The sequence below is a fragment of the Megalobrama amblycephala genome, linkage group LG6, assembly GCF_018812025.1.
Source record: "Megalobrama amblycephala isolate DHTTF-2021 linkage group LG6, ASM1881202v1, whole genome shotgun sequence".
In the NCBI taxonomy this organism is placed as follows: domain Eukaryota; kingdom Metazoa; phylum Chordata; class Actinopteri; order Cypriniformes; family Xenocyprididae; genus Megalobrama; species Megalobrama amblycephala.
The window spans coordinates 22,751,254-22,769,533 of record NC_063049.1 but is presented as its reverse complement, the minus strand read 5'-3'; the positions used below and the strand labels follow the sequence as shown (position 1 = coordinate 22,769,533).

At 34.4% G+C, this 18,280-nt stretch overlaps 3 protein-coding genes across 4 annotated transcripts in view; 2 read left to right on the top strand and 1 right to left on the bottom strand.

Annotated features, from left to right (window-relative positions):
- The first annotated feature begins 670 nt into the window (after positions 1-670).
- Positions 671-4,126, top strand: grtp1b (growth hormone regulated TBC protein 1b). Of its 2 annotated transcripts, XM_048193449.1 has the most exons (8): positions 671-850; positions 1,144-1,295; positions 1,366-1,524; positions 1,641-1,765; positions 2,035-2,131; positions 2,780-2,952; positions 3,125-3,310; positions 3,416-4,126. In XM_048193449.1, the coding sequence occupies exons 1-8, from the start codon at positions 783-785 to the stop codon at positions 3,518-3,520; spliced, it is 1,065 nt and encodes a 354-aa protein (XP_048049406.1). In that variant the 5' UTR covers positions 671-782; the 3' UTR covers positions 3,521-4,126. The 2 variants fall into 2 exon arrangements, with proteins under 2 accessions (XP_048049406.1, XP_048049407.1); XM_048193450.1 differs by lacking the exon at positions 1,144-1,295 and having other exon boundaries at positions 704-850; positions 1,347-1,524.
- Positions 4,127-4,131: 5 nt separating this feature from the next.
- On the bottom strand, positions 4,132-9,765 carry lamp1b (lysosomal associated membrane protein 1b). Its single transcript, XM_048193457.1, has 6 exons — positions 9,453-9,765; positions 8,437-8,642; positions 7,937-8,059; positions 7,033-7,099; positions 6,772-6,936; positions 4,132-5,460 (listed from the first exon to the last, which is right to left on the bottom strand). The coding sequence occupies exons 1-6, from the start codon at positions 9,511-9,513 to the stop codon at positions 5,321-5,323; spliced, it is 762 nt and encodes a 253-aa protein (XP_048049414.1). The 5' UTR covers positions 9,514-9,765; the 3' UTR covers positions 4,132-5,320.
- A 1,592-nt stretch (positions 9,766-11,357) lies between these two features.
- cd247l (CD247 antigen like) overlaps positions 11,358-18,280 on the top strand; it is an 8,468-nt gene continuing 1,545 nt past the window's right edge. Inside the window, exons 1-7 of the mRNA XM_048193434.1 lie at positions 11,358-12,303; positions 15,485-15,579; positions 15,671-15,742; positions 17,453-17,503; positions 17,727-17,759; positions 17,972-18,028; positions 18,185-18,214. Coding sequence (XP_048049391.1) covers positions 12,246-12,303; positions 15,485-15,579; positions 15,671-15,742; positions 17,453-17,503; positions 17,727-17,759; positions 17,972-18,028; positions 18,185-18,214 — 396 coding nt within the window. The 5' untranslated portion in view covers positions 11,358-12,245. The remainder of the gene's footprint in view (positions 12,304-15,484; positions 15,580-15,670; positions 15,743-17,452; positions 17,504-17,726; positions 17,760-17,971; positions 18,029-18,184; positions 18,215-18,280) is intronic.

Sequence of the window (18,280 nt, the reverse complement as noted above, 5' to 3'; positions counted from 1 at the left end):
TTAATTTTATTAAGTATATGTATTTATTTATTTATTTATTTATTTTTACAAAAAACAAATCAAACAACTTCAGTGTCATTTTTCATTTTGAATAGGACTTCTGAAAACTTCATGCCTTTCCTAAATGTTATAAAGAGAAAATATAATAGATAGATATAATACATAAAATACTAAAATACTCCACATTTATTCAAATGTTTTAAATGTTTTGTGTGGGTTATTTGCATGCAGTTTTATTTGCACGCAATTATCCAATCAATATTGGTTACTGACGTACAAAGTAAGTGAAGTTCATTAATTAATAAATAAATAATATTTGGTATGGGTCAAAGTATTATATTATATTACCGTATATTATATAAAGTTAAAAAAATAACATAATAATATCTCTAATAGTTGGTCTTGGCCTAATATTTGTAGCTTTTCAGCCATACAATCAATTGCTGGTCCTTCAGCAGCCGGTCGATCAAATGCAAAGATTATTTAGAACATGGTTCCAATATTAATCATTAAAAATATTAATATATAATATAAATCATTAAAATATATAAATAGGCTATATATCCTAAATAAGCTATATAAATCTTTAAAATTAAATAAAATGGTCTAGCCCTCGAGTTAAATTATAGACTTACTTATTCAATCGCACACTATAAACCAAACAGGTAAAGCGCAACATGAAATAATTAACCTGTGCATATGACAGGTTTCTGTAGGGGAGGAGTTTATGTAAACACCTCGTCTCAGTTAGTGTCCGCTGCAAGAGACGCGATAAACTCTACATGGAGAATCACCTCAATGATCAAAGCAGGGAATGCTCTGCCAGTTCAGACAACAACGACTGCCAGAGGTATGAACGTAACTTTATATTCCTCTAATGAAGTGATATACTTATAACATTCGCTTTATTATTGATACTGTGACGGCCTCCACGAGATGTGGTCCAAAACACCTGTGCGTCAGGTGATGTTTGCGTCGATGTCATTTATATAAACATAAGGAAACATTTCAGAAAATGTAATTTAAAGAAAATAATACTGAACTCATAACTTCATAATTTTATAGTTTTATGGCTTTTATTTTTATTAAAGTTTCTGTTGTTATTCTTTCACATTGACAGTAAACCTTTAAATGTGTCTGTAGAGTTGACCAATATGGATTTGAGAGATCAGAGGATTCCAGCTATGAATCCAATGAGGAGCTAATGTCTGAGTATTTAGATGTTGTCACTAGAAGGTCAAAGAAGTGGTCTAAACTTTTGCAGGGCACTGTGAAAGTGGAGAAGAATCTTAAAGGTGGGCATTTATATTTTATATCTCATAAGAAAATGTTTAACTTTTGTGAAGCTGTCGTTTGGGTTTGCAGTGAAGCGATATGTGAGGAAGGGGGTTCCGTGTGAACATCGCACTCAGATCTGGATGGCAGCTAGTGGAGCCCAGGACCAGTTGGAGAGGAATCCTGGGTACTATCATTCTCTATTAACGGCTGAGCATGACCCTAAAATAGAGGAGACCATACATGCCGGCAAGTTACTTCTCCTGAAACTATATTTTATTTTACATTTTTATTCAATTCTGAATAGAGATAGAACAGGTCATATTGGAAACAAAATACTTCTGAGATTCGATATTTTCCCCCAGATATGCACAGAACCTTCCCTGACAACATTCAGTTCCGTGACTCCTCTCAACCATGTTTACAAAAAGCCCTGTTTAATGTACTTCTTGGTTATGGACACCACAATAAGGATGTTGGTTACTGTCAGGTAGGCCGACTACTGTCATTTACACATGCCCTTTTACACTGAAGTGTCACTTGAATCCAGGATGTATTGAACTTCCCAGTGTAGATGAGTATCTAAAACTATTATTGTGTAAGGATATTAGTGAATAGTCAATTATAACAAGTGAGGAAGTAAGACACTGTTGTAATTTTGCATTGTTTACCCTGTCAATATTATGATGGAACCTGTTGTACCCGTTTGCTTTCAAATCAGTATAGGCTACTGAAATGTATTCAATGTTGCCTTTTTAGGGAATGAACTTTATTGCTGGATACCTCCTCATCATCACCAAAGATGAAGAGAAGTCGTTCTGGTTAATGGATGCTTTACTTGGGAAGATCTTACCAGGTCTGTCACTTTTACCCACTATTGTATACAGTATAACCGAGACTTCTTCAAAACATCATGCATATTAATTATGCACCTTAACGACTTTCTTTTTCGAGTGACATCACCTAGACGTTTTGAGTGGGGACAGTGTTATAAATAAAATAACCAATGGCCAAAAAGCTATTTAGCTGTTTTAGGCTATTGTTTTATGTCATTTAACCCAAAATCCTGCCATTAATTAAAGGGATAGTTCACCCATCTAATAATGAAAATTCCAAACCTGTATGACTTTCTTTCTCCTGGAAAGAAAAAAAGATATTTTGAGAAATAGCTCAGGTTTTTTTTTTTTTTGTTTGTTTGTTTTTTTTTTTTTCTCATACGGTTGAAGTCAATTGTCACCAAAATGGTTTGGTTACCAACATTCTTCAAAATATCTTTTGTTCCATAGAAGAAAGATTTTCAGTTTTGGGTGAATTATCTCTTTAGCACTGTAGATTAACATTGGTTTAAATGAACATCAATGTAATGAATGCTCTGCAAAGTTGTTAATAGTTTACATATTGGACATCTGAACTTCCTGTTTAACTCGTAAATACTCATGATTATGAATTAATCATAATTCCATTCTGTATTATGTTCCATATAAATATATATATATTAATTTAGACTATTACACACCAACTATGCTGGGGCTTAAAATGGATCAGGAGGTGCTTGGGGAGCTTGTCAGGATGAAGGTTCCTGCTGTCTGGCAGGCCATGAACCGGCACAACGTAATGTGGACCCTGGTGGTCTCACGCTGGTTCATCTGCCTATACATTGACATCCTTCCTGTAGAGGTGAGGATTAAAGTCAAAGGTTGTTCTTTGTTAAAAGAGATCAATGGTAAACTGTGCAGTCATTGAACAAACTTCTGTCCTTATGAAATGATTAGCCAGTTTTTTGTAGTATAAGTAGAGTTTTTGATGCCGATATTGAACGTAATGATCGGTGGCTGGGTGCTTCTTTCAGACAGTGCTGAGAATATGGGACTGCCTTTTCTACGAGGGATCCAAGATCCTGTTCCGTGTGGCTTTGACACTGATTGGTCACCATCAGAACCTCATCTCACAGGCACAGAGTCTCCCAGAAATCTGTGAACGCTTCAAACAGATCACTCAAGGGGAGTACGTAGAAGACTGCCATATATTCATGCAGGTAAATTCTGTGGATGCCATTTGTTCACTAACTAAGCTAATACTTTCAGGACTCTTTATAATGATAGTTTTGTTCTAAAGATGATTATTTGTCCTCTAACTTCAGAAAATCTTTATGGAGCCAGGAGGCCTCTCTACAGCAACAATCACTAAACTCAGGAAGATGTGTAGAAATCGCATTACTTCTGACAAAAACCATCCTTCACACTAAATGGGGAACATGGACAAAGTTCTGACTGCATGTGTGAGATCTATTATTTACTATGTGGGAAAAAAATGTCACAAATTAATTATATAAATGTTTAAGAGAAAAGCTTCAAGGGACACAATACCATTCAAATGTTAAGGGTCGGTATAGTGTTATAATGTTTTTAAAAGAAGTGCCTAATGCTCACCAAGGTTGATTAAAATATTGCACAATATTAGTATTTTATAATTTAAAATATTTAAATGTTTATAGATGTAATGTATTCCTGTGATGCAAAGTTGAATTTTCAGAAGCCATTACTCCAGTCTTCAGTGTTTTTTTACTGACAAAACTTCTACTGACTGTCAAACTTTTGAATTCAAAGTCATTTTCTGAAGTCATGTTATTCCAAACCTGTATAAATTACTTTCTTCTGTGGAAGATATTTTGATGGGGAGTAAATGGTGACAATTTTCACTTTTGGGCAAACTATCCCTTTAACTAGAATGCTTTTTAACTGGTTTTTGCCCATTGCTTTGTTGTTTTACAATGGTTTTACTGGTTTTCTGTTCAGATATACTGTTGATGATATGCAATGTTTAACTAATAGATATTAAAGAAGCAAACTCATTCTCGTCTTTTATTTTTCATTTTATTTAGAAACAGAATCGCATTCCCTTAAAACAACATGAACTTCATAAGCAATCAAGGCAACACTTCAATATCCACAACAACTACATTTATGCAGTCATTCCATATGAAGGCCAATCAGAAAGGAGATTCAGCCGCCATATTATAAAGCATGTTTCTCTCAGTGCACTCCTTGAGTTTGTAACAGTTAACCATTTACCTAGGTCTATAATAGTCTAAACCTACTTCAAGTTATTCAGAACTTCCTGCTGTGTTAGTGTCAAAGTACCCTTTGTCCATCCAGTAGTGCAAAACCATATTTCCTCACTCTAGTAGAATTTCCCTTTAACGCTTCTGAATGAGTGCAAATTCAGTGCTAAATGGATGCAAGCAGGCTATATAGTTTTGATATGTAGTATGAGGGAGAAACTGAGCTATTTAGTGTTATTGAAGGCTATTCTACTCTAGAAAGTGGATATTCCATTTAACATCAGTTTACAGAGTCACTAAGCAGATTTGGAGAGATGTGGGCTAGATGTTGAATTTTTCTTCATTAAAACATAAATTAACATTTGATTCAAAATTGTTATGCAAGGCTTTGTTGAAAACAATAAACGTTTTTTTTTCCTCACATCTGGTGAATCTCAAAAGCTGACCTGTATTTTACAGTGTTTAACTCCAAATGTGAACTTTCAGCTGAAAATCACAAAAGGTAGTCAAGATCAGAAAGTAGTGTTAAATATGTAGTCCCTTTTAGACTGAGCATGTAACAGTAACAACATTATCAGCTTCCCTAAATCCTCCTATTTATATAAATAAACGCATGACGTTAAATTTAGGAATATGAGGTACCAAACAGATTGTATGTTTTCCAAGACCCAGATTAAGCCTATATGTCAACAAACAACAGAAATTCCTCTAGGCATAATCTGGTTTCTGGAAACAATACCTCAGCATGACCTAGACACCTTAGATTTTGTCCCGTACCCTTATGTATGCATTAATTATACTATGTGTTTAACATAATCCAACAGAAATCCAGATCCACCTGAGCAGTGGCAGTGTGACACACCAGCAGAGGGCAGAGCAGGTTAAAAAAACTAGGCTGCTGCAGTTGTAGCGTTGTTGAGTCCAGATTAGAACAGAAATCGGTGGTGTCGACACATCCTGGCTTAAAGATTACACGAGGAGGGTTTAGATGGTCTGGTAGCCTGCATGACTTCTGTTCCTGCCAATAAGGTAGGCCAGGATCACTATGAGCACTAGAACAGCCAAGGCAGCACCCACAATGATGGGAATCAACATGTCGTCCTCGTCTAACTCACACTCCTCAGCTAGAACAGCAACAGTGAGAGGAGGGAGTGGAAAGGGTGGAAAAAGAAGAAAAATGAGAAACGGTTAAAGAAAACAACCTATTTAATCAATCACATCAGTATTTCAGGATATAAATGAATGATCATAATATATGTACCTACACAAGGACAGCATTTTTTATATAATGTTGATTATCACAGAAAATAACATATTTATTTTAAAGTGCCCCATTATGCTTTCTTGAAGATTACTTTTCAAGCAGTGTGTAACATAGCTGTTTTTGAATGTGAAATGTCTTATACGTTTTTAAAGATCAAAATGCACAACAAATAAAGTTTTTGTCTCCTAAAAGAAAGAATCGATTCGGCCAAACTGCTGAAACAAGTCGTCAGCTAATCCAGTCTCACTTCCATAACATATCAACATAGGTTTGTAACAAATTTGCATAATGCCAGTCTATGTTCTTCATTGGCTGCCTACGAACAACATTTACTTTGACCCGCCCTCAAACACTGTAGTTGTAGCTGAGAAGCAACAAATGGCAACACGTCTTGTTGAAAACGTTTTCTGTGCTGTGAATCCACTTTGCATGCACTTCCAAAGGATGAGGAGTCACACTGAAAATGATACGGTAGCTGAAATTCAGATAATGGGCATTTCGTTTCTGACACAAGCTGTAAGCAGTAGACCAATCACAAGGGACTGGGACATCTGACCAATCAGAGCAGAGGAAGCTCTCGGGAAAGGAGGGATTTAGATAGACTGGATCCATTATTGAGCCGTTTCAGACACTGTGAGAAAAGAGGTGATGTGCAATGTAATTATGAGAAAATGAAAGTGTTTTTTGACATTGGATACATGTACACATATTATAGGAGATCTCCAAAACAAAATTAGGGACATTTAAAATAGCATAATAGGGGCACTTTAAAGTTTCAGTTATTTTGTTGTGGGTTTTTGTCATTTTATAGTTTCTATTTTTATTTTCAGTTTTAGTCATTTTAATACATCAAGTTGAACTAAATGGACAAAAAAATGTTGCCTTGGCAACTAGCTGAAATTAAAGTTTTTTATATTTTATTTTAAGTAACAAAAATGGCTTTAGTTTTAGTTAACTATAAAAATCCTGGATGGGACTAATGTTCTTAGTAGATAAACAATTCTGTTTACTTGTGTGGACATTGTGCAAAAGTTACTAGCTTTATCAGCTGCACGATGTTATGGCAACTAAGATTTCCATGCTGCCGATTCTGTGTTGAATCTGGAAAATTCCTTGAAGAATGAAAGGACAAAATTGAGAAATGGTAAGAGAGAGAAAGAAAAAAAAATACCTGCTCCAAAATCTCCATTGACGCCGAAAGGTTGCACTTGAAGCTGGAAAGTGTTCAGAGAGAAATCCTGTGTAACACTCAAGGTCTTCTCCTTCTGGCACATGTAAGAATGGCCCAGTGTTCCCACCATGTAGTTCAGAGTGGTATTACTGAAAACAATCCGCTCTAGAAAAAAGAAAAGAAAAAAAAGTCAGCTTTCCAGAGAACTTAACTTAAAAATTACAACTTCTATTATACATGGGCTATTTAAAACAGACTTACTAGCCATATCAGGCAATGCAGCTGACAGCTCCAAACCACTAAGATGATATTTGTTTGATGTGGAATTCTGAAAAGCAATTAAGTATATTCCATATGTGTGGTTAATTTGAGGGGACATTAGAGGAAATAATTAAAGATGCACCGGTCGACCGGCCATAAATCGGAACCGGTTCCGATTTATGGATGATTTTTCGTTTTATTTTGGCCATTCTCTATTCCGGACTTGCATTCAATCTGCATTGCAATCATTTCCCAAAATGTAATTTGTGTGGAAATATTACAAAGTCTGTAAACAAGACGTTAACACTGGCCAGAGATGGAACACGCTGAAGACAGACCAAAAGAGGACAGCAGATGCGCCAGCAGATACTGTACAAGGCTTACTGTTCGCGATGCTCGAAATATTGGAATAAAAATAAAAATACTGAATTTAGGGTGGGGGTTTTGCAAGTTTTTATGGCATTTTCTTTTCCTCTTACCTCTGTATAATGCCTATTGAAGTAGTGTTTATAAGCGCAAATATGATACAGTAGGCTAATATATTCATGAATAGGCAGTATACAAAACGTTATAAAGAATGTTTACATAAAGAAAGAGAATAAAATGTCTTAAAAATGTGGCTTAAATGTTGTAACAAGCATTGCTAAACAAGCATTCTGTCTTCAATTCATTTATACCCCCAAAGCGGCAACGTATCCTGGGAGATACAAACATTAAATTGAAAATAAAAAACATGAAATTGTATTATTTGTGTCCGAATAAGAGGGTGAAACAAAGGGGGGGGAAATGGGCAACCGGTATCGGAATCTGCAAATTTGCTTGTAAAAAAACGGAATCTGAATCAGCAATGAAAAATCACGATAGGTGCATCCTAAGAAATACTAGAAGAAGATTCGTAACTTACTAAAGAGAAGCTAAAAGTCAGACTAATGTTGTCCTCAGTCAGCTTGAGAGTTGCAAAGTCTGGCGTGCAGGATCCAGAGACTTTAATCAGGTTTGGATGCAGGTTCAAGACCTCCTGGACAGTCTGAAAAGCATGTTTACATTCAGATTATATTAAGGACCAAACCTTCTTTACTCTAAATTACTTACAAATCCCTTTATCCCAGCAAATCCCTTTATTTACATAACCAAAAACTTTTAATAATAACAATATATAATGGAAATAAAGATGTCATAGAAATAAAGCATACATGTGTCCTTTTGTCCATTTCAGGTTCCTGTTATAAACTGGAAAATTAAAGGAATGGTTCAACCAAAAATGAAAATTCTGGGATTATCCACTCACATGCATGTAATTTAAAATACGCTTGTTACCCACCGAACAGAAAAGTAGATAATTAGCAGAATGTTTCAAGCTACTTTTGTCCCACGAAAGTGAAAGTTATATGTGCCATGTAGTACCTTGCCATGAGAGCTTGAAGTAAAGCTTATGTTGAGTTGCAGGCCCATCCGTGCCAATAGACAGACAGTGTCAGTGCTGTTGGTGACATTGTAGTTGCCCCGCTCAGGGGGGCCAGGGGTTGCAGGAGAGGCCGGAGGAGAGCTGGTTTCAGCGGTGACAACGGTGGGCGATACATCAGTGGTCAAAGTCTGATGTATAGTAAGAGCTGTAATGAAAACATTGTTTTTGTATAAGGTTCTAGATGAGTTGTAGCACTGCTTAGGGTTAAATGTGCACTCAGTAAGTTTTGGTTATACTTTGTTTATTAATTCCAATAATATAAGAGGTTTTAGAATTTATACTGACACCTATTGACCTGGATGTATGATGTTTGTTTACTAACTGCTGCTCCTTCACATCAAACCTGTTTATTTTATTAACATTATTATTACTAATGTATTATTATATTTATTATTAAAAGCAACTCATCCAATTAAATGACAGGCTGGTCTTTTGACGTCAACATGGTGGCGCCCATGAGGAGGGTCTTCAAATTACATATAGAAAATTTCAATGATATTTCTCATTTCTTAATGAATATTTATATATATATATATTTTTTTTTTAAATAGGTAAAAAGTATCTGTGCCCACCTTTCGAAGTGTAGAAGCAGGTAACAACGTAGTCAGATACATGATGATAGTAATTTTCCGTAACGAAATAAATAGTTTTACATACAAGTCATATCTGTTAATAAGTAAAAGTTTTTTTTTTTTTTTTTTTAAATAAGTAAATAAATATATAAGTAATTCTCAGCTTTCCTTACACAGCGGGCCTACTTAGGCCAATGAATAGCAGGAATAAACACCATTATTTAAAAGGAAACAAAGATTTTAAATTAAAAAAGAAAAATCACGGCGTCCTCCATAAATAGATGGGCTTGTTTATTCTTAATAATTAATCAATTAATTAATCCAAATAAAACCAGACCGAACAGCCTGCTGCCCAAAATACACTATATTTAAATCAAACTTACCCAACAGCAGGCTAAAAATTGCCCCGGTGGGCATGTTTTGTTTGCGGATGATGGGGATCATGTTTCTTGCCAAAGTAAATCAAAACACACTCGATACAAAAACAGATGATAACAGACTGTGCAATCTGCGTCTTCAAACGGGCTCTTCAGATAACTGTCGTGATGGCGCAAACATATACGGTCGGTTTGACCTGCCGCTATGCCTACATCTACATCTGATAAACGCAATGGGTCAGGTTTGTTTAGTTTCTCGTAACCGCAGTAGGAAACGCCACCGTCATGTCATGTGAGCGAGTGCTAGAATCACGCAACAGCAGCAATGCGCATGCGCATGTTTTTCTTGTTTTTAATTTCATATAATTTATGTGTTGTTTTTTTAACAAAAAGAAGACAAATGTTGCCTTGATATCAATACTAATAAACTTGTATTATACATAGCCTATTTGCTGTCCTACCTCTCACGCACGACAGTTCATGATTTGTCACATCATAGATAGCCTACTATATTTCTCTAAGTAGTTTGTTGTTGTTGTTCCTGGATAGTCAGTGAGTAATAAAATAATTTACTTAAAACATTTAATTGTGTGACTGACTGAATAAATACAATAGGCAACAGAAAACGACTTCTTTTTGCATTTTATTTTGACATGGTTATTGCTTATTGCATGTTTCCTGTGGCCATTAAACTGTATTTAAACATGGGGAAATATGGTGAAAACATATAGATGCTACATAGATTTAACAGCACACATAAGATACCTAGATGAATGATGTAAAGAGCATTGGAATGAGGATGCATGTGACTGAAGTGTCACATTACAGAGACAATTTACAAGGAGGCTAAAGATTTTAGGACCATTCCAGAATGCCATCACAGAAGTGCGATACCTGATCTTTTGCCCTTTTACTGTGTTGCTTGCAATGGTATACTGAAAGAGCCTGATATGATGAACTGATGAAATGAATCAAACACTGGCAGCAATAATAAGGCTGACTCCAGTAAATAGTTCTCAAGGTAGGTTTATTTTGGAAAGTCAATTAGAGACTTTAAAGCTATCAAACATTTCTAACATTATTATCCAGGATAATATATGGGTCATTTATGAATAATAAAAGTGTAAAAAAAAACATAATGGAGATATAGCTAATTAATTTTGAAGTTTTATTGCATGTTAAGAAAGAGATAATGCGGTTTTTATAATCAATTAACACTGCTTTTGTCATTTTTTACAAGAGGGACAAAATTTGCGATTTAACCAAAAGTTTCGGTTTTACCGAATGACACTTTTGGTTATAGCAAATGATGGTATTTTCAAACAATGCTGACAGGCTGATATCTAGCTAGTTAGTTAGGACAATCAAACATTTTATATTTAGTCAAGTTGTTAAAATATTACAACATTTTCCATGTAGAGGTTGTACCAAATGACCTGATGTTTCGGGACATGCGCATAAGCAAGTGAAAACATTTTAAGAGAGAGTTAGTTACTTTGCTTCATGACCATGTGGTCCTTTTCAGGTGTCTGAATGATGTCACATCCTGTCACATGATATTGAGAGCATGACTTGATCCAAAATGGTCCCTTTATATTGGTTAATCCAAATGACATCAATGAAATTTATTTTTCCGGACATTCTTTCTCATAACAAATCAAGGACTTCTACACATAATTTTCACATAAAACCATTTGTTGATATATGATGTTATAAAATCATGCCAGAATAAAAAATATATGGACATGGACGGCTAAACCAAATAACCTTTTGACACTTCAAAATATTTAAAATACCTTTATATGTAGCATAATATAATTAAAACCTTTTGGATTCAATAAAAGAGATCTAGTTGTACTACCTTACACTTTGGATGTCATATCTTTGTTTTTGATTATTATTTAGGCCTTTGGACAAAAAATAAATAAAATAAAAAAAATGACCTGTCATGTCATTGGCCCATATATAGGCCCTACAGTTAATTGAATCATGTGGCATGATGTCGCTCTATATGAAGTACGTTGTCACAGTGGAATCTGACTTTAACAGTAAAAAAAATAAAAATAAAAACAAAGGTGATGTACAATAGCACATGACAGCTTGCTTGATCTGACATTTATGAAATGAGAAAGTATTTTAACATTTAGTTTAAAATCTGCCATCATTATATAGTTAACCCTTGATAAAAAATATATTCTAACTTGAACTAGTATTGGACTACTAGTGCTTGATAGCAACAGCAGGGGGCACAACATGCACAAACTATCTTTCAACTGTAACTTGCTATGTATTTTTAATTAAAAAAAAAAAAAACACTTTATTTTTTATATGAATTACAGGGAAAAGTTTAATGATCTCTGTTCTGAATATGTTGCCTAGTTGTGTGTTCCCTTAGTTGTTTAAACAAACATTTTGTGTATAATTTCCTGCAGGGAAAAATTTGTATTCAAATTTGTTAACAGCCCAATGCTGTTAATGGAAAAAAATCAACAGACAATGGCTGTGGAGTAACCTGCAATACTGGTGAAAGACATGTAACTGTTAGCGTGAGGGTCTAAAAATACACAGGAAATGCTGGTGAGACTTTTTTTGAGATGAGAGGACAAGAGACTCTTTGGTGGAGGCAGTGGTTGTCATTCACTAGAACAGAAAACCCAGGGCTAGGGCTACTTCCTGTTAGGTAAAAGTTGACACAGTAGAAGCAATCAAAACAGAAAGGCTAAAAACTGCTGCACATCACCTACAGGCCAAGCAACAGGAAGGAACAGCATCCACAGAAATATTGTTTCAGGGAATGTTATGGAAATGAGCAGGACAACCACTATATTGTTCTTGGTCACACATGTGTCCTCTGCAGGTAAAATCATTTATTTTACTCTTTACATATTTGTTGCACAGGGTGCCATACATCTAGAACATCCAGCGCAGAGTTTTGATGGTTTACTATACAGGTCTCGGTGGTTGTAAATATGTACTTGTCATTGTCTGGAGTAAATGTCTAGAAATTGAATATTAGACATTTTTTATAACGTTTTTTTGTTTTTTTGTGCGCGCGTGTGTGTGTGTGTGCATTTTCTCCTGTAAAGAAAGATTGGGGTCAAACACCTCTTCATGTGGCCATTTTAGTTTCCATGTACAACCAGCAAGACTTGTAGCATGACATATAACAACAGTTTTAAGAGACTTGTGTTTGCAGAACAATGTCTAAAAAGATGAAGGCTTTTCAGCAGTGCTATGATGGTTTGTAACTGTCATCTTCATGTTTAAATGTTGTTTCCTGAGATTAAAAAAGGAGGATCCAACAAAAGCAGTTCTAAAACCTACACTCTCCTCTTGTGAAACTTAAAGTCAAAATTGGCAAGATCAGTAAATGGCGGCCTTTCAAAAAACTCAACAACATTAACGATCGCTTAGACATCAAGTTTAGGATACTTCTTATTTACCATATTTAGTAATGAATTATTATAATAATTTAAATATTATTATTATATGTGTAGTGTTTGTCGTAATTATCTTAAACAGACACAGCAACAGAACATGCATAAACCAATTATGTATTCAGTAAATTTGAATCATTGTTTTTGGTTACACTTTATTTTAAGGTGTCTTTGTTACACTGTAATTATACATTTAAGTACCGAGTAATATTACGTAACTACATGTACTTAGGATTAGGGTTTATTTTTGTTTAGGGTTGGGTATGCATCATTTTTAGTTATTACTACAGTAACTACATGTAACGACACTAAAATAAAGTACCTTATTTTTAATTATGGAATGAAAGTTTTATAAAAGTTTTTTTTTTTAAATCTGTTTGCAAGTTTGAGGCAACAGAGAGAAAACAGATATTGTAGACGCCATAACCTTTTACATATATGTTTTTTTTTTTTTAGCTCAAATTCAAATCCACATAGAAATTTCTGGCATTTAGAAAAAATTGCAAAATCATTGAATCTGTTGTATATAATAATCCTCCCTTAACAGCTAATTTTCTTAATTCATCAGTTTTGATAACCATGTCATTGGATACAAAACTTTATTTTAGCATTAATAGCTTCTTCAATGTAATTAGGATCTTAAAATTAAAGCACCTTCTTGTGATTATCGTCATTTTATATGAAGCAAATAAAACAGTTTATGATAAGGAATGCATTAGTGATAAATGTATAAAGATTTTATTTTATACGTAGGCCTATGTCTAGACCTATGTCATTTTTAATTTGATTATCTCTAAGTCCTTGTTTCATGCAATGAACTTGCAGGGAATAAAATGCATTTGTGCCACTAAGGCATGTGAAATGTGCGTGGTCAGTTTGCTAACCCTCATCCACCAGCCCCCATAAACACCTATTTGATCTGCAGTGATGCAACAAGGACTTCACTGTTTTGAGCTCATTCTTGCACTTAACTAGACCCATGCAAAGAAACCACCGAACTAGATTACACACACACATTTACACAGAGATCACAGAGAGACAGGTAGGAGCTTGGGCCCCTGTTGTCTCTAACAGGAAGGCATGAGTGCAGGGTTTTTTTCATAAAGGACTGTTTTGTGAACCTCTAAATGTTCTTAATTAATGTAGAAATAAATGACGGATGAGAGTGAGGAATGAGGCTCTTTACTTTATTATTATTACTGGACCATATTTCAACAAGCAGTTTGAGATCAGAGTACGTGCACAAAATACGACGTGCCAAATCATAATCTGTCGACAAAGCTGTGTGCTTAAAGTATGGTGCATGTAGCAATTATCTAACCATTATCTACCTATCCAAAACATTATTTATATATTTCAAAAGTAGTGGCGTGATGGGTTGAGTAGACCAACGTTTATTTCTTAGGAGAGTCCTGCTTGCATTACACACTTATCTTTGTCTAATTATTTGAATGTTGTTTTTTATTTGTCCTAATGATCAGTAAGTATCATTAGTGCAGGAATGTCTTGCCATCTTTAAAAACTGATTACAGTTAACATTCATTGATTAAAGTTAAATGTCAAGTTAGATATTGAAGTTTATCCGTATAAAATGAATCGATCGCAATGCAATATTCGTAAAGTTTTTGGGTGTGGCCCCTTATTTAAGAGGGACAACAATGAATGAATGAAGATATATCGCATGTTAAAACTTTATTAATTTAAATTCAAATGCATTGTATCTCCAGTTTTGTCTGTGTAGCTGAATTTTTGCTCTTTTCACCATTTGTGTTGTGTAGTTATGGCAAACCATGGTGCATATAGTTAGATTTTCATATACACATTTAAGTTATTTAAAACCACACTTGTTTTAATTATGTTTTATTAGAAGAGGTATATACTTGTTTTGTGCCCAATCAAGACATTTACAGGCTTCAGGAAACATCTAATAATCTCAAACATTGTCTATAGATTTATTTTGGCTTGTTTATAAGAGAGTCGGTCATATATTGAGATGTAATATCTGATTAAATGTTTCATACATGTGTGCACTGTTAAGACACCATCTATAATACTTAGACATCCATCTTTGATTGGTTCCTCTAATCATTTCAAGAAGTTTTAACTGGTCTCGGTGGTTTATTTATAAAATTGTAAAGCTAGTTTGCATTCTATTCGTCCAATGTGATAATTGATGAGTTTAAGTGTTATTGGGATGCCCTGCATTAAACCCACATTTAAATATGATTTGCAAGGATTAATATGAGAGAAATTCATTGTATATTAATAAGTGACTCCAGAGACATGAAAGCCTTGGGATAGGGGAATTCTTAGTTGCCTCCTAATTTAATCTAAATAAATATATCAAATTTTCTCTCTGTATTTAATCATCTGGCAGTTTAGGCTCTAGAGGTGCTCTCTCATAAATGTTTTTTTTTTTTTTTTTTTTTTCTCATTTTCTTTTATTCTTTCTTATTATTTAACATTACAAATCCAACTATGCGGGGAAAGGAAGAAAAGGAGAGAGACATTACAAAACCTCGATAAATAAGAAGAGCCACCAAATGTTTTAGTCGTGTACTTGCTTTATGAAAGTCTTACAGTTGTTTGTTCTATTCGCAGAGGCCTCTATGAGCGACCCAACAAATTGCTATATTTTAGATGTTTTTCTCCTGCTGTATTCTATCATTTTCACTGCTCTCTACTTCCGAGAGAAGGTAAGCTGAGTGCATGCACAAATTGTTCCAAGTGAAGAAATTTACCTCACGGTTTTAAATATTAACCTGTGTTCTGCCTTGTATGGCTTAGTTTACAAAGGAAGGGCCTGTTCCTCCAGAGACTGCGACCCCGGCCCGTGACCCCAATGAGCCTGTCTATACAGTGAGTTATCATTAATACTTATCTCCCAGGTAGAGGTTCATGTTCAAGGTTCAAATATACTTCAATATGCGTTGACATATATTGCACTGAATGCGTCATTCCTACTATGAAGTGCTTTTTATTTGATAAAATATGAAACTCTCAATTTTTAAACATGAAAATGATATTTATTAGTTTTCTTGTATCACAAAGTCAGTTTAAAAAAAAAATTTTTTGTTGCTATACATAAAATATGTATTTATTAAGTTACTTCCTTTTACAATCAAAAACGTTTTAAGCAATAACTTTTACTTTCGTTATCTGTTGAGTTTCATCTCAAGCAATATTGTCTTTTTGACACCCCTAGTACCACTAACAGTCAGCTATTTTAAAGACTAAAAACACTAACCTTTTTGTGATATATTTTTTAAAATGTAAAGGACATAATAAAGTGATAAATAATGGCAGTGTTAATGTTTTGTCAAGTTATTTTGATCCTAACAGAAAACATTCGAGCAATCAGGAGAGCGCGGTATCTTGTTCAATAGGGTCTTTTTACTGCCAGGTGAAAATATGAGCCCTGGCTAACTTTTAATCTAATGTTTGTGGTTAATGTGCAAAAGTCTTAGGCCACCATTAGATGTTGTTTTAGCAATGATATAATGACCATTTATAATTATTTCTCAGTCTCTTTATTAGAATATAACCAGAAAATGCAGTAAATTTGTATGTATTAAAAACTGAGGGGGGAAAAATCAGGAGAAAAAAAACAGCTTTTATAGGATAAAGAGGAAAGTATTTAGTACCTCCACTTACACTTGAGCAATAGCAGGAACCGGCTCTCTTAAACCTAAATGGAATGGAAAAGGACTGGAAGACCAAGAAAACTTTCAAAATCTGATGAGAAGTTTCTTAGATTTTCTTCTTTGAGAAACTGGAAGAAGTCCAGGAGGTCGCACTAAATACTGATTTTTGCTTAAAGATTTTCTTCTCTTTTCTTCTTCTTTTTTTTTTTTTTTTTTTTTTACATTTTGTGTACATATTTTCTGTCTTTTCTGTTTGTATCATAATAAAGAGACTGAAAAATAAATATGGATGGTCATTAAACCAACAAAGCTGGTGGTGGCCAAAGACTTTTGCACTACATTTAGGCCCAACTTCCTTTAACCGTCAGGATAATGCGCACCTTAAAGGGATAGTTCACACACAAAAAAATCAAAATTCATTTACTCACCCTCAAGTTGCTCTAAACTTGTATTAATTTCTTTCTTCTGCTGAACAAATCAGATATTTTGAACAATCTCGGTAACTAAACGGAATTTTTTTTTCTATACTATGGAAGTCAGTGGGGCCTATCAATCAAATGTTTGGTTACCGACATTCTTAAAAATATCTTCTTATGTGTTCAGCAGAAGAAAGAAATTCATATAGGTTTGGAACAACTTGAGGGTTTGTAAATGATGACAGAATTTTCATTTTTGGGTGAACTAACCCTTTAAGGTTTTTCTTTTATTCGCGCGTTCATAACGCCCGCGCGCACACACATTAAAAATGAATTTCAAGAGATTGGTAAGAGGCAGAGCTTCTGAAAGTATGGTTTAACACTATATTAAAATATCTACTTAAATTACAACAGAATCATATTTATTTTTTAACGTGACAAAATTCAAAAAGCTCCACCTAACAGGAATGCAAATGTATACTAAACCACGTGCGTGCTGTATTTCTTAGGACTTGGATCTGCCTCAGATGAGTTCCGATTATCAGCAACTGGACAGACCGGTGAGATTAATTTAAGTTTTAAATTAATTGAATTTTTAAGTATATTTAAATTAGCCACATGGCAGGTACAGCATAGCATGTGTTGTACACAGACATTACTCCATGCCGTGATCTCCAGTCCTGTTTGTAATACATTGTATAAACGTGAAATTGCAGTTCTGAAAGAAAAAAAATGTTTTTAGATGCCTACCTGCTACATTTACCCAATATCTACATATTTCAGATTCGAAGACGGGAGCCAGAGACGCATTATCAGGTAAGAACCACTTATGCGTCAAAAAGGATGTGGATCAGATCTGAGAAACAGATAAAATTAACCAGATAATAGTTGCTTACCAGGGTACATTTAATGAGACAACTTTAATCCCTGCTGCCCTCCTGTGGTTGTTTACAGTTGTGCACTTACATTTTGTGATCGTTCCTCAGTGTTGGTCGGTGTGTATTTACTTTAGTTGGTGTATTTTCTAGGAACTGAGAGGAGCAAGAAATGATGAATACCAAGAAATAAGACCTAAAGGAAACAAAGTAAGTACATTAAGCCCACGAATATGAGAAAAGTGTATGGGTTGTGAGGTAGGAGTTGATTTTGATGCGAGTTTCACCCAATAATGAGGCATAATATCTTTATGCTTAGTTGGCAAATTAGCATAAATATTAATTTTCTATTTCTGTATTCTGCAGCCTCGCAAAGGCAAGAGCAAACCTGATGAGGTAATGTACCAATTCATTTTAAACACTTGGTTTGATATGTACTGCAAAGGCATTCATACATTTTTA

Coding starts and splice junctions, on each gene's coding strand:
- grtp1b (XM_048193449.1), top strand. CDS start 783: ATGGAGAATCACCTCAATGATCAAAGCAGGGAATGCTCTGCCAGTTCA. Junction 1,296..1,365: donor AGTGGAGAAGAATCTTAAAG/GTGGGCATTTAT, acceptor TTGGGTTTGCAG/TGAAGCGATATGTGAGGAAG. Junction 3,311..3,415: donor ACTGCCATATATTCATGCAG/GTAAATTCTGTG, acceptor CTCTAACTTCAG/AAAATCTTTATGGAGCCAGG.
- lamp1b (XM_048193457.1), bottom strand. CDS start 9,513: ATGATCCCCATCATCCGCAAACAAAACATGCCCACCGGGGCAATTTTT. Junction 8,643..9,452: donor AATTTTTAGCCTGCTGTTGG/GTAAGTTTGATT, acceptor TTTTCATTACAG/CTCTTACTATACATCAGACT. Junction 6,937..7,032: donor TGCATTGCCTGATATGGCTA/GTAAGTCTGTTT, acceptor TCTTTTTTCTAG/AGCGGATTGTTTTCAGTAAT.